This window comes from Oreochromis niloticus, linkage group LG7 (assembly GCF_001858045.2).
Source record: "Oreochromis niloticus isolate F11D_XX linkage group LG7, O_niloticus_UMD_NMBU, whole genome shotgun sequence".
NCBI classification, from domain to species: Eukaryota; Metazoa; Chordata; class Actinopteri; order Cichliformes; family Cichlidae; genus Oreochromis; species Oreochromis niloticus.
Window position 1 is genome coordinate 32,232,570 of NC_031972.2, and position 16,130 is coordinate 32,248,699.

At 40.0% G+C, this 16,130-nt stretch overlaps 1 protein-coding gene across 2 annotated transcripts in view; it reads left to right on the plus strand.

Annotated features, from left to right (window-relative positions):
* The window catches only part of vldlr (very low density lipoprotein receptor), a 63,527-nt gene that overhangs the window by 10,640 nt on the left and 36,757 nt on the right, over nucleotides 1-16,130 (plus strand). For both annotated transcript variants that reach the window (XM_005470472.4, XM_019361316.2), the window contains exons 2-3: nucleotides 2,053-2,172; nucleotides 8,915-9,037. In XM_005470472.4, the coding sequence (XP_005470529.1) occupies nucleotides 2,053-2,172; nucleotides 8,915-9,037 (243 nt within the window). The remainder of the gene's footprint in view (nucleotides 1-2,052; nucleotides 2,173-8,914; nucleotides 9,038-16,130) is intronic.

The following is a 16,130-nucleotide window of genomic DNA, read 5'->3' on the forward strand; positions in this document are numbered from 1 at the left end:
CACGTTTCATTCATGTAGATCCTGAATAAAGTGTTGCAGCTTCAGCTAAAGGCCCGAAGCTGTTCAGGTTCAAATCAGTGTGGGGTGTTTTTTTTTTTTTTTTTTTTTTTTTTTTTTCTCTCTAGAGGAGCTGCTGACCCACTTAAGTATCCTTCAGATGGCGTTTCAGTGTCTGACTGCAGTTTTTAGAGGCTTTCTGCCCTGACAGATATAATTCTGGTGTATGTTCCTGCAGTGCTTTTGCTGTTTTCTACACCTCAAGTTTTATTGAGGGGAAACTTGTTTCATACATTTTTAAATTCATTGACCTCAGTGGCATACAGATTCAGTTGAACCGTGACTTCCTCTGGGCTGCTTTTAATCATCATGTGCTCCAGTTATCCACCTGGTCAGGCAGACAGTCCACACTAAAGCAAGGTCAGACTGTGGTATTTTAAGACCTGGAGTAGTTGGCGCCTCCAGTACTCTAGTAATAGACTGCGCTGCACAGTACTGTCTGCAAATCGGTGCTTTGTTTACGTCTGTTTTACTTGTGAAGTGTCAAAATATGAGCTTAAGGTTTTCATTTTAATGTCTCCTAAGAGGTTTTGATATCTCATTGCAGGCTGTGAGTAGGTGCATTACAGTGTATTGAAAGTGGGATTGTGCTGTCATTTAGGACACAAGTAAACTTTTAAAAATCATAATTGGAATCTGTTTTTTATGGAGAAACCTAAAAGTCATTCTTCTGGTTAAGCCATCTATTTTATTTTTCTTCCACCCCACTTATTTATTGCCGCTTACTAAATTATAGTGATGTGGTAAACATGGTAATCTTGGCTGTTTAGGCTCCACTGACCTATCATCATACTGTCATACATCAGTAAGCTGCAATATCAGCTGCTTCTCAGAGTGCCACTGGGGATGGCAGTTCTCAGCTTCAGGGTCTGGTTAGGGCAGTCCTCTGGGAGCATAGAACTAGTCACCAGCTGTAGTCAAACATGGGATGAAATGTTCTAAGGGGAAGTATCTGAATGATATAAAGAACCTAACACAATAGCAACTTGGCTATAGGGCTAGATAAGAATGCCTGACTGGGGGAGGCTAGTTTGCAGCCATTGTACTTTCAAAATAAGAGTGGGGGAACTGGTGGGTTTTGGAGCCGTCCAAGCACGTAAGAGCTTCCTATAGTTAAGGCATTGTGGGGAAATCCATGTTCTAACAAAATCTAACCCTACTTAAAATGAGTTTCAAATTTTTCATATTCCTGTCATTTTTCTTTTCACTAGCCAAGAAAACCTGTTTGTATAGTATTAAATCAGTTCCACATGGTAGCATTATTTCAGATTTTTAAAGTTACTCGCTGCATATATCTGGGTGATGGTTTGACCTTGAGACGATAGTTTGCACTGTTGCCTCACAGCAAGAACATCCCAAGTTCAAGCTGGGGTCTTTCTGTGTGGAGTTTGCATGTTCTCCAGTGTTCGCGTGGGTTCTCTGGGTACTCCAGCTTCCTCCCACAGTCCAAAGAGATGCAGTTAATGGGGATAGGTTAATTGGTAACTCTAAATTGCCTGCAGTAAATGTGAGTGCGACTGGTTGTCTGTCTCTGTGTTAGCCCGGCGACAGATTGGCGACCTGTTCAGGGTGTACCCTGCCTCACCCTAAGACTAGGATAGGCTCCAAGTTAAAACGAGTACAATTTATTTATCTTAAGCTCTGAGTCAAAGTTGTTGCTGTAATCAAACTGTTAATTGCAAAGCCCCAACAACTACTCTGTTTACTGTTGAACATGTTTTCCATTGACATAAAATTTTAATTTCTTAAATAGTCTTACATTTTAGTAGTTTGAATTGTGAAACAAGTTTCTGTGGATTTCCAACATATGTGCCAACTAATGTTCTTTAAAAGGAGATTTAAGCACTGGAGCGAGCCTTGTTGGAACTAAAACAAAATGGAAATGACATCCCAGACACTAAATTATTTGTGGAAACATTTGGGACTATAATAAGTTGAGTTTGTTGTTTTGTTTGGGGGTTTTTTTTCTCAAATGCTGTGTGTCGTCCTCTGTAGGTACGAAGACGGAATGTGAAGCCAATCAATTTCAGTGTGGAAACGGTCGCTGCATCCCGTCCGTGTGGCAGTGTGACGGAGATGAGGACTGCAGCGACGGCAGCGACGAGAACTCATGTGGTGAGGAAAAACACTCTGCTGTCACACAGTAATGCCAAAAACTTGAAGCATGAAGGACTAAGACTAATGCATGTGGCCAGATAACGGATTGCTACAAAGGAGCATGTTTGTTCAGTTACGAATCACTGAAGTAAATGGTTTCCAAATGTCGCATACTTTAATAGATTATCATAGTCTGAACTTATGCAAAGGTCTGATGACCTGAATGTTTATGTCAGGAAATGTAATTTACCTTTGCCACACACCAATTATCATCTGTATTCTTTGGATGAAGATCTTTTGAATGGAGCCAATGCCAGATTCTGAAAACTGGCTGAAGTGTATTTAAGAAAATTCAACAATCTTACCTCTGTAAACCACCACAGTGGAAATGATCGCGATGGAGTTGAAGTGCACACTCTAGGCTTTAATTCAAGTAGTTGAAGAAATGTATTGCACTTGGACACTGAAGAATATTCCACTTAAGCTGCTGTATGTCTTTGGGTTGTTATCGGTTGGTACTGAGAGGCACTGTCCAAACTACTCTTCTGCATTTGGCTGAATCTGAGCTAAATGTTCTGATGCACATCAGAATTCATCCAGCTTCTCTGTACGATGCTGCACATGCCCATGCATCACATAGACATGCCTCCACTGTCTTTCTAATGAGGCTATTGTATGGTTCATATCATGCCCATTCAAAGCCTCCGCAATACTTACTACTTCCAGTTATCCTTGTGCTGACTGATCTTCTGTTATCTCTAAAAATCCGTTTTGGAGCTAATCCTACGTTTTTTTGGTTTTTTTTAGATATGCATTTTGGCAAATTCTGGCAGTGGCCTTATTTCGAAACTAACTGGTTTGTACCCTGTGGAAAACTGTGCTCTCGTGAAGTTTTTTGTTTTTTCTCCTCCTTGACAGACTTGGATAATGATCTGCGTGCCTCCCAGAGAGGGTTCCTCTCTTGACTGAATGTTCTGAAGGAATTTTTATTGGGGCAAAAAGGATATTTTCAGAATGTACCAACTCTGTAGAATACAAAAGATGAATGTGGTTTTCTGGCTCTGAAAAGCCATTTGGTGTGGGACAGACTTTAGTTTTCTAATGGCCAGCAAGCACTGTGGACATTTATAGAAATCTTTGAAACGGACCTCGGCTCCCTTGCTCTGACCTTGATGAATGCTTTGCTGTCCTGAGTCCTTATTTCCAAGTTTATGATGAGATCATTTTGTAAATTATAGTCCTTGTTGGACTCAGAGGTTTCAAACACAAAGATTCCGAATGTGCTCAACTTGAGATGTTGCAGCACGACTTTGCAAACAAAAGGATCGGTGACGTCACCGTGGTTACATTCATCGCCCGCACGCTTCCTGAGACACTTTCTGAGAGAGTGCTGCAGCCTGTAGCTGGGTTGGTTCTGTGCTTTTTCGATGGCATTATCACAGGTTACATTTACACCTGCAATCTTGTCTGTATTCTTGTTATTATGAGTGAAGCGGAGCTGCTAATGTTGGACTTGGAGCTCATTGATCTTTCACTGTTAACTTTACTAAGAACCTTTAACTGATTTTTAACAGAGCTATGAAAATAAGAAATGTCTCGTAAACACTCAGAATCCTGGTTATTAGAGTAGTGAACAAGTGACGGATGCTTTTCATGCAGTTGTCCTTCCAGTGAGCAGTAATACAGTTTACACTGCATATTGCTACCAAATAGACCCATCAGTAGTTGAGGTCTGTCTCTGGAATGTGCAACTACATTTCTGGGATGGTACCTCCCCAGTGTCGGGTATATGTGTCCAAGAAGCTTCAGAGTCCATCATCAAATTGGCTCAATCTTTCACCATTAAAGAGTCAAAACAGGTTTTCTGCATCTTGTCAATTTTCAAATCTATTGTGCTGACATACAGAGCCAGAAATTGTAGCTGTCCAGATAATTCTGGAGTTAAATATATCAAATCTTTCAAATCACCAATGAAGTGATTGTGTTAGTAACACTTAGTCTCCCAGGCTCCAGTTATACAAGTATCTTACCTGCTGTAGAGCTATGGTTATTGAGAAATGTGTAAAAATATATCCTAGTGCCAAATATACTTGGTGACATGTTCCTTCATCACTGAACACGTGGGAGTTTATTTTGACCCACTCCCACATGCCATCATGCTCATGGAAGTATGAATTGGTGGCCTAAATGTCACCGCCTTGGTTCACTTCTGTAGCGACACAACAAAACTCATTCTGGATTTGGTTGGCGTATAGATTATGTCACAGTCCCATCAGAAATGTAAACATGTGAAGTTAACATAATCCATCAAATGCATTACATGGGTGAGGAGTGAAACTAATAAGCCAGAATAAATTGGTTGGTCCCACGGTCAGGTCGGCGTTAGTCTCTGTACTGGACTCTGTGCTACAATTGCTGATTTCCTGACTAAACTTCAATTTTACTTTTGTAGTTTTGAGGTGTGAGCATGACTCATCTGAGCTTTTTAAACAAATGTTTTGTTTTTTTACTACAAAGACACTTGTCCTCAATACAGATCACTAGACAGTGTAACAGTGAAAAATCAGATGGATTAACAAACTGATTTTTATTTTTGTCATCACAGTTTAATCAGAATGCCTCTTCCTTACTTGCTCACCTCCTGAAAGCCCTCAGAGTCGATGTTTGCCTGGAGCTTGTCTGCACTGCTCTGTGGATCAGTTGCCATTTATGTCTCTCTTGCTGTAACTGGGCTGGAAACGAATTATTTACACCATTTGTGGCCTTTTGATGGAGTGTGGGCGACTGAACGACAGTCCTTGCTTGCAATTAAACGTGTTTTCCCTGCCAATGTGAACAACATGTAAATTAAGCAGGAAATGGCATCTGAGCGGTCTGTAAAGGTCAGCTCACGGGGTGCCAGATTTGACTTGATTTTAATTAATTTTTTTTGTATTTAAAAAAAAAAAAAAAAAAAAACTGTTAGAACGGGTACTAAAATTCTTTTTGCACTAATTTTTTTTTTTCTTTATACTTGGCTAGAAGGGACACACTGTATTAAGATTATTTTTTTTATTACGCCTGATTGCTGCTTTCATTCTTCAAACTGAAATGAAAGATTGTTTATCCCATCAATGTATTATGACGTGCATTTTGTTTAAAAATCCCTCAATTGCCTTTTACTCGTCAGCCATAAAGACTGTCGTCACCATGCTGGGTGGGTAGGCAGGCACCATGGATGCCTAGGTTTGGAAAGTAATAACTTGAACAAAGCGACATAGGAGGTTCAAATTGATCCACCAGTATTTAAGTCATAAAAGGACCTGATGAATGCTGCACACATTTTCTGTGATGCAGATAAATGCATTCGAATCACATCATCCACTCCTTTCATATCCTTCACTGAGTTTTAAGAGTGGAGTAGATGGCTTATTCTCCTCTTAACATTTGCACACATGAATATAATCTCATGACATTCAGAACCTGCCACGTTGGCTCAGTCCCCATCAGCTTTGCTAGGTTCCCTTGGGACATGATGACCTGGTGATGTCAAGGTGGCACATAGAGCAGAGCTAAATATAGTTACAGCTGTGTCTCCTATACTTTCATCTATCTGGGTCATGTGACGGTGCTGGGAGGGAGAAAAGAACTAGGGATGATGGGAGAGGAAGTAGGGCTCTGCTGTTAATTGAAATTATGGCTTCCAACAATTATTAAAAACAAGATAATTGAGATGGAACGATTATATTGCTCCTTTTTAAGAGCGTGTGTAGGTTTATCAGTATACAGTACTGTGCTTTAGCACTCTCTAAATGACCATACTCAATTCCCAACAATGTTTTGCAGGATTTGCTGATGGCCAACTTTAATTAGACTGGGAACTTTTTCAAATGGGTTTTGTGGAAGTCTGCATTATACACAGCATCCAGAGTGACTGCAGGGAAGATTTGGGGTTTTATTTATAGCCAGTTAGAACAGAAGCAGATGACTGGTTTTGCGAACAGTGACAGTGAACTGAAAACTAAAAATTAGTTTTATTCCTTCACGCTCTCTCAGCTGCTGACGTGTTGTTGTATTTGAGTCTCAGACTGTTATTCTCTCTGGGAGATCAGAGCTGTTTTACTTTCAGCCCAGACTGAACTGAGGCTCACTGATGCGTGAAAGATGAGAATCCAGATTTAATTAATAAAAGAAGTTTGGTAATGAGTCCCACTGTGGCTGGCTGTTGTCATGAGCTTCAAATTGGAGTTGGTTCTGAAGTCTGTATTTGTATTCTGGTCAGACGGTGAAGAGGGCTGAAGTGTTTTCTTGAGCCTCCAGTAGAGATGCTAGTGTTGGAGTTTGTTGTTTCACAAGTTTTCTTAAACCCTTCCTTGTCTTTTCTATCAGACATGAGAAATTAAAACCCTCCCCCAAATTTCTTCTTTCCTATCGGATTCTTTGAAACTTTGGTTTATTTGAGATTCATCAATCCAACATAGCCTGGAGACTGCACTTGCATAAAGGGGTCTTTTCCTTTTTAATGTAAGAATGTTACCGAGAATAATCTGAAGGTTGCTTTATGAAAGTCCAAGGTGTAACCACATAACTAACATGGTAAAAGTAAACTGTTATACTCCAGACTTTGAGTGAAATTCTAGGAACAATATTCTCCTGCCAAAGGGAGTATGTGATCTTTTCAGTTTGTCTGTTTGCAGTCTAGCTTAAAAACTGGATACTAGACCAACATTTTCAAATACTGTGATGTAGAGGCTAATAACAAAATGGCCGACCTAGGTACTCATGTCCCCCAAGGCCTAAGCATTTGACCTTGAAGTTGATTGTTTGCAGCCAAGGTCAAAATTGAATGCCCAGCGTATGGTACCCAAAGATTTCAGCTAGTTCTGCTCCAATCCTATGAGTAAAGATGATAAAATCACACTTTTTTTTTTTTTTTTTTTTGTAGTATGTAATGCTTCAGTCAAGGGTAAGGGTCACACGAATTGGGGAGGAAGTGGATACTCTCCAAACCTCTTAAATAAATTAGTTATCGGGGACATAATGAGCTCAAAGATCGTAAAACATTTTTATACACATGGCGTCCCCATTAATGAAATCTGCATTGTTTTCATAGAGCATTTGTGCCGATGTCAGCATCTTTGTCATTCTAATTTCCATATTACCAATGCTAACAACAAAAAATAACACTTTATTATAGCCCTCACCCTTTGGGTGGAGTTGCACTCTGAGTGCTTATGCATATATATTGTTTGTAAAAGTTGACCGACCTGTAAATTATTACCTAAGTACTGCTAATTATGATTTTACAAAAGGTTTGTATAAAAAACCCTCATGTTTATATGGTCACTAAAATGGGGGGAAGCCCGTGGCTTTAAACGGTGTTTTAGCCACTTTATTGATATTAATGGAGAATAAAATAAAAGTGTAAAAGATGGAAATCTCTGAGGCAGGGCAATAATTTCAAAGGAATAAACCACCAAGCCAGTCGTTCACAACCATTTACAGACTTTGGGCATCCATGGTTCTTTGGCTGTAGCACGCAGTCTATAGCCAAAAAAAATCTCTGCCATCTGTAATGGTAGAATGGTGAAGGCACACCAAGTAGGAAATAAGTGGTCAGATTCTTAAAACTTGAACCCTTTGATCTTTTAAAATGTGTGTCACAACATGCATTTGAACATGAAAATGTTGCATTCAATTTCCAGGCAAAAAACAGCATATGTTCCAGAGTGGGCCTTAATCGCACAGTTTTGATGTACACAGGAAAAGGAACCTGTAGTTTTTAATTGAAGTAAATATTATAGTTGGTATATAGAGGTGAAAGATATTGGTAGTGTATAGATAAAGTTTGAACCGGTTGTCTAGGATTGCACATGACAGTCCTACTATAATAGGCTTCATCGTTCTTCTTTCTTTGAAGCTCACGGTTTGCAGCTCCTCCATTCCTTCTGTAAATGTTATAGTTTGCAAGCCACTTTGCAACCAAACTCCACCCCAGCTCTTCTGTTTCATGCTGTATGTGACTCAGTAACATTGCTTGTTTAAAAATGTACATCTAACAAATGGGTGCTCAGCTGAAAATGTACACACAGGGGGAGAAGCAATGGCTCGCACAATGGGCTTCAGTTTCACCCATTTATTGTGCTTGGCTGTCTTCAAACACAAGTGAGCTAATGTAGTTTCTAGTTGGACCATGAGGATTTGGGTTTCAACATGTCTGTTGTCAGGCAGATTATTTTTTTTGGGGGGGGGGGGGTGCATGTAGCTTCAGTATAGATTGCATCACTATACAGTCTAAAAAGCAGCGGCGCTTGAAATGTCAAAATCTTTGTGGTGCAATAAATCTGTAAATCTAGAGCACTGTGAGAGCCGTTGATCTTCCCTTTCATGCCTGTCGCTGATATGTTCTGTTCTGTTTGAAGGGTTGGGAGGTCCCAGAACAGACGTACAACCAAATATAAATTACACTTCCTTTTTTTTTTCTTTTTTTTTTTTCCTTTTTTTTTTTTTTCCAGTCTCCCTTTGATGGAAAATGAGCGAGACACTCAAACCTCCCGAGGACTGTATTGACTGCATTCCTTATGCAAATGTAGTGTTTGAATCTCGCTTAATCAGAACAGGTTGTAAACTGGTGACCTTTTCACAGGAGAGGAGCAAAAATGACTTCATATTCATGAAGTGTGCTAGTATGGATTTGATCTTTCCCTTGATATTGTTTTTTCTTTGTATAATCTCAGACATTTCATTCAAACAGTGATTTCATTTTCTCTCCATGTTTCAGTTAAAAAGACTTGTGCGGAGGTGGACTTTGTGTGTGACAATGGGCAGTGTGTCCCGAAGCGGTGGCACTGCGATGGGGAGCCAGACTGTGAAGATGGTTCTGATGAGAGCTTGGACATTTGCCGTAAGTACATGGTTTTCGATGAACACTGCGCTACACCAACAGTCAAGTGTTTCATATTTATTTTAGTTGCACATTTAACTTTTGGTAAGAATTTAGTCTTGAACCAGTAAGCTGTTAAAGTGGAAACTTTCAGTTTGTAAGAATATTTGTCTAAACGCCTGATTATCTCATTAGATTAACCTTACTTTATTGTAAATTTGACAATGCAATAAACATGAAATGTCACCAACTTTAAGGTGGTGGTGGTCATTTCAGTGTGCTGTTCGGTCTGCAGCCCCATGGAAATCTTGTAAGAAAATCGAGGCTTGGCCGTAACAAACAGGAAGGGGATAGCGCTTTTAGTTTCCCCCAGCAGTTAAGAGTACGGTTATTATAAAACCAATGGGGCAAAGAATTGGTCTTGGGGTCTAAATCAGCCTAGATGGCACACAGTGAGAGCCCCAGAACTGAAGTCTTTTTAGTGCTGAGTAAAAGGCTTGCATGCTGCAAGATTGATTATAGTTCCTGCTGTATCTGCCGCTGGAGAGAACACTGCTGTACACAGGTCGGTTACTCCTGTTAATTTATAAATTACTTGGAGGAAAAATGGGTTCATTCACAGGTTTGCACAGCAGCCATCACACAGATTAAGATTAACAACAAGGAACAATATCATGAACATTAACGTGTGAAACCTGAGCTTGTATACACATCTCTCTCAGGAGGTTGAGCAGCATGAGATACTTTAATTCTGTGAAAGACACAAACTGCAGTGAAAACTGTAGGTTCAGCCCCCAAAAACAGCGAGGATAAACTGACCTAAAAATTGTTTGTCCAGCCTTCTTTGGCTCATATCCTTGTGACTGGCTCACATCAGCCACAAGGATGTAGGCCACCACAAACAGGTCGGCCTTCCTCCTATGGAGTCGGGGCAGACACAAGCACGCATCACACTTATAGCAAGCAAGCAAAATGTTATTTTTATACCACGTTTTAGTTGAGGTGGAAGTCCATTGTCACCCCAAAAAGCACAAGTTGCACTATATGAATTATGGAAAACAGAATTGATGTGTAATTGGCTGAATTAATAATAGAATCATAACCAGTGATAATAAAGACAACAATAGACCATTTAAAAATGACACAAGTAAAATGATCTCACAAACCCAAATTTGATGTAAAAATAATGGCTCGTCTGACTTTTGTGTGGTTTTAAACGCTAGTCTTCAAATGTCTGTTATCAGTTAGTCTGTTGCTCCAGCAGCTTGGTGCATGAAAGCTAAAGTTGCTTCCCCATAACTGGTCGTGACCGGGATCCCAGAACATGCATTAAAAACTAAGTGAAAATTAAGTGAATTCTAAGATTAGAGTTGACAGTTGAAGCACCATGATCAAATGTCTCTATGCATGTTAGTTTGATGAGATGAGATAGCCTTTATTTGTCAGTTGCAGGTCTTTTGCCCGCAACCGAGATGACAGACCTTGCCGACCGTACATACATTACACAACATCACATTGGGGAGACAGGTCAGGCTAGGTAGCGAGGAAAAAACATCGAAATGTGTAACACAAAAGGATAATACAGGAATGCACAGATATCAACACACCATAGCACAATAAAACACAGACGAGCAACATGGGAAAGAGTTCCAGTGTGTACATCTGATCTGGGACCGCTGCAATCTTACGACTGCGCCTCCAGCTGACCCGATGTCCACATCAGAGGGGAGGTAAGCGTTGGAGGTGGCGTTGGATCCGGGGTAGGGAGGGTGATGCGTCGGTGAGTGCGTATCAGTATGTGTGTGCGTGTTCAGAGTTCAGCTGAGACAGTGTCCTTCGCCCTGCCAGGCTAAGTAAACAGTCTTCCAGCCAACCCAGGTGGCCTTGCATGGGATGGGAAGGAACAGTCTCAACATAGTCGTTATCAGGGATTGTTTTGATCGGCTCCAGCCTTGAGCCCGCAGCTGGCGCCGGAGGGGTAGCCACATTATGATAGCAATTGTCTTCCAACCAACTCATGAGAATTTCGAGCTGTTTCTTTTAGCACTCCGACACTGGTCCCTCCATCATCCGTTGGATAGCTGCGAGTTTTTCCATGATGTTATTTACCTTCGAATCCGAGATCTTGTCACTCTTTTGCTCACAGAGCAGATTGGATGTTTGCATGTTTGGTTTGCTGCCTGGTACAGTATTAGGTTTGCATTGGCTCAAGGAGCTGCTGGTCCTGTAATGCCCATTTGAGGTCCACCTTTTACAGTATTAAAAACATGCTTGCAGCCTGGAACAAACTTTTTTTTGGGGGGGGGACTTGTCACTGAACCAGCCATCTCTGCTGTGTTTGTCATTTGTGCATCTTGGTGCATTAAAGTGACTAATGTCTTGATGTGGTTGGTGAAGTTTGTGCTTCAGTTTTAATGGGTGAAATTGATGTTTTTAAAAAAAAAAACAAAAAAAAAAACTGTTTCTTACTCTGCACAAATTAGCTGGTTTAAGATTTCATCAATGTGGCTTAGCACTGATAACATTTGCTGATAACAGTCCCCACACTTGTCCAAAAATGGTAACTTCTAGGCCCCCAAAACCAACAGTTTTTAAAAGTAAAAGTTGAGGCTTCAAAATGCAAAGTGTATAATCAGCTGTCCACATCAGGGTGATTGACCATTTGTGCTCTACAGTCCTTCATAGATGTATGGCAAAATAAAAGTTCAAAAGTACTCATTTTAAAAAAAAAAAAAAAAAAAAAAAAAAAAAAATCCTTGGCCAGCATTTAATGAAATTGAATTTGCACATTGAAATGTATTCAAATAGTGCAGCAAGGTGTTCCCGATGCATAACTTTCTACAGATTTTAACTGGTTAAAGTTTCATACCTGCCCTTTGTGTGAAGCTAAAAAACTGTGGCTGAACTTGTATTTTCAAGCACAGTTGCCTTTGAATATGCTCTAGCACGAGTAAACTTTAAGGTTTCCATGAGGTCAAACTGTTTGGGGGGTGTTTTTTTTTTTTTTTTTTTTTTTGGGGGGGGGGGGTTGTTTGGTTTTTTGTTTCTTTTACTATTCACTTTGAGATGCTTAGTCTTCCTGCTGTTCCTAACAGATGCTCGTGCCGCTGCAGAAATTCAGCGAGGTACTTAAAAGCAGTGAGGGAGGAGTCCCCTACAAGCAGTACTGTCAAATAAATAAGTTGTTTAAATGGGAAAGCTGCTGTGCTTTAAATGTTGTGCGATATGAGGTCTCACCAAGGCGCTTGTTGAAATCAGATGACTCATGATGATGCTCTTCAATGAATCACTTCTGTGCTGCCTCCACTGTGCTGCGTTAATGACAAATGGACTTTGGTGTCTCCTCAGGTGTATAGATAAACATCAGAGTGGAGATGAAAGTGGTTTCACTGCAGCTTTAAAATCTTGATTGCAGATGATAAAAATGCAGAAAGTATAGCTCATGAATGCTGCTGCAAGAGAATACTGAAACCCTGGTCTGGCAAACATCAACACCCTTCCTTTGATATTTTTAAAGCAGAAAATCAAACTGCATTTTAGTCCTAAACAGACCCTGTTTGCTGAGAATTCCTGTTATGTCATTTCTGCGAACTAGAATTTAACTTGACTTGCATGACGGTGAAGGGTGGAATGAACTGAGTTTTGTTGTGGGGGTTTAAATTCAATAAATGGACTAAAACAATGACTTTACAGTTACAGTATCAAACTTGTTACAGACATGACTTTCAACATTGGGGGTGGGTGGAAAACTCAAGCGAATGGTACCAATTATGGGAACCAGGCACTAAATTTAACTTGGAACACTGGGTGTCCACACTTCTTTTGTCAGTGTTTGGAGTGAGATTTGCTGGGGCAGCAGAGCGTTTCAGGTGTCTGACAGGGTTACGCACCAGCTCTGAGTTTTCACAATGAGCACTCGTGTGTCTGGTATGGTCCCTTTTCTCCCACTGCAGTATTTCAACTCAGCAGGTTCAGTGCACAAACCTGAAAACGATACGAAAGTAACAACCTCTAGCAGAAAAGCAACATCTTAGAGTTGGGGCCAATCCCTTCTGCCCTCCTGTGAGGGGATGTTTGGCGCTCTCTGCCAAAACAAGAGCAGGACCCGTTGGGGTTGTTCCAAGCCATTGGCTGTTAGGTGTTGCCAAGGCTCCAACCAAATTTCTACAGAGTTAGAAAGACAAAGTGGGTGAAGTGAAAACAAAGACTTTTAGGCCTATAAAATGGAGAGAAATTCCACTGTAAAGTCGTCAGTGAAATTAATGAAAAAGAATTAAATCTCGAATTCATCCCCTGTGCATCAGTTCAAACCTTGAAGTGACTTCTTTTGTTTAACAATGGTTGTATTATACAGACTTGGCTGACCACCTGCTGTTATCCATTCAGAGTAACTGCAAATCAGTGTATGGCTTCCCAGATGGGACAAATGAGAACTAGAATGTCTTGGAATACTAAGCAGCCAGGTTGCGTTGGATGAATTGAAGACAAACCCTTCTCTGTATATTTGACAATAAAACATGTATTCTTGCCTGTGCACTACATTTTGACCCAGTGTAAAGCGGATCATGTTGAATGTGACAAAGAAATGATTAGACTAGTTTGGACAGTTATGAGGTTTCAGTGTTCTGGCTAAAGCAAACTAGTGTTGGGAGTAACAATGTTTTCTTTTTACTTAACTGCCAACTGTAGTGAAGCAAGTTGACATGGCTGGAAAGATCCAACAGTAGTTGTGCTTTTCTTTCAGTCGCTCCACTGTTCACCCGTGACGTTCAGTCAAAAGGCAGAAGCCTGATGGATGCTGGTTTGAACACCTGTTGGGTAGCTTTTGTTACTTATAGTAACACAGCATGTTGTGGTGACACCATTAAATATAATTTGACTTCTGCTGAATCTTGTCAGCTCCACAAGCCAACGCAGGTTTGGGAGGTGCAAGAAAAGGAGAATATGGTGACTGTAAATGACAGCAGGATGCAGCAGTCGAAAGACTAAGGGGAAAAATGACTTGCTGTTTTTCTTTCACTGTATTTATCCTGGGACTGTTTAGTTTTGGCTTAAATAAAGGCAAACACATAAGTGATGTCATCTTAAAGGCCTTTGTTACACTTTATTTTACTAAATAACAAAATCAAGCTGAACTTTGTGTTTTGTTTGGTTTTTTTGGGGGGGGGGTTAACCCATAAAATGATTCGGGGACTTCATATTTTAGCACTGGTAATGAATTTGTACCAGATGTATCCAAATGGCCATAACAATGTATTGGATTAGACTACAAGTGGAAAAAGTAGTTATAGGTCACCAATTTTTAAAAGTATCAATACTCAATGTAAACAGTAAAAACTGACATTGGACATTATTTTACAGTTAATACAAGAGCATGAAACCCCATTAGGGGGTCCAAAGGACACGAAGGGACAGCCAGGCAAAATGCTAAAATAATGGGGGTGCAAACAAGGTTAGTGAGCTGCAGGTTAAGAGTATTTGGGAGAGCTTTCAGAACTCAAACCCTCCTGTCAAAAAGAAGTTCTCATTTTGAAGTTGTGTGTATATATAGTGTCTGTCTATCCATCCACTAGCTTGGTTACAAGATGCAATTACAAATGCAACATACACAGCACATAAGTATGCCAGCAAGCAAATGTTAGAGGTCTGCATTGCAACATTATCAAGGTTTGAGCATGCTACACAAGACAATGGAATAGAAAATATTTATGAATGGGAACTTGTATATAACTGGTGTTTAAAAATTCACATTCATAAATATTATTTATAATCTGTGGAAAGAGGCGTTTGTGTATTTATGAACTTTAACTGACGAGTTGTTAGAGAAGCTTGAAGTGGTGAGACTCTACTGTAGTAACACATTTGAGGAGAATAACAACCCCAGGATAAACAGGAATGTTGGCAGGTGTGAGTATGGCCCCGGGGGGGGTGCCATGTTCCCAAGTTTAAGAACAAAGTAACTTTAAGTTGCCATTCACTTATTCCCCCTTTTTTTTTTTTTTTTTTTTTTTTTTCTTTTTTTTTTTTCTTTCTCCCCTGATTGAAATCATGAAACTCATCTAAGTGTTTCTCTCTGAAATCAGCTTGAGCTTTTGTAGGCTTTATGCACTACAAGCTTTTGTAGAGTATGTTTCACTTGGAAAAGTGTCTCGGTCAACTGAAGGTCTTGAATGGGATACCAGTTTGCAGTCTGTGTGAGAGAAGTTCAGTCATAACTACAGTGGTGTACGTGCCAGTCAACACTGCTACTGTAGCAGTTATCTCTGTACTGTTTGACCAGCTGTTGCACATGACTTTACAGCAGGGAACAGAGTGACGTCCGTCTGAGTGGCTACATGCCTGTTTCTCCTTCACATTTGCATGAAGGACTTTTGTACTGCGGTTGCACGTTCAAGAACCGTAAAGACAAATGGACAACACAGAGCTGCCATTTGGTTTTTGATTTAATCAAAGAATTAAGTCAAAGATTAAGCCAACAAGTGTTTTTGTTTTTGAGTGTACATGAGTTTCAGTTTTCAAGACTTTTTATGGAATCTGAGGAAAGAAAAGTCCAGTTCGATTCAAAACAAGAGTTTGATTTTTTCATTGTTCAGACTTTACAGAGTTAATAAAATATAAAGAATTTTGAGGCAATGGTAATGGAGGTTTTACCTGGAGGCAGTCATTTGCCACAAAGGTTGGAAGGAAGGTTCCAAATGGAGTTTGTTTCTAAGCCAGCTTCACTGCGGAAACATCACTAGTTTAAACTATAAATTAAAAAATGAAATAAAATTGTCTATATAAAGGGAGAAGGAGCCTTTGTAGGCCCCTATAAAGGCCTCCTTAGGCGAAAATGTTAATGAGAAATGTTACTATGTCATTTGCTGTGAAACTACCAGAATCTTAAAATGCCATGATGCAAATTTTGTTCAGCTCCAGTTGTAGTTGCTGTTGGAATTTACCAACTGCTAACTCAAATTTGACTTCAGTCACTTCATTTTTGTATACCTTGCTACTACCTGGTTGGATAGGGATGGGAATGGAGAAGCAGTTCTCTACAAGAACTAGTTCCCAGTAGTGCAAGTAGTTCAATTTCTTGGTCTTGTTAGTTGGCTTGCCTATCGATTCTGCTTAT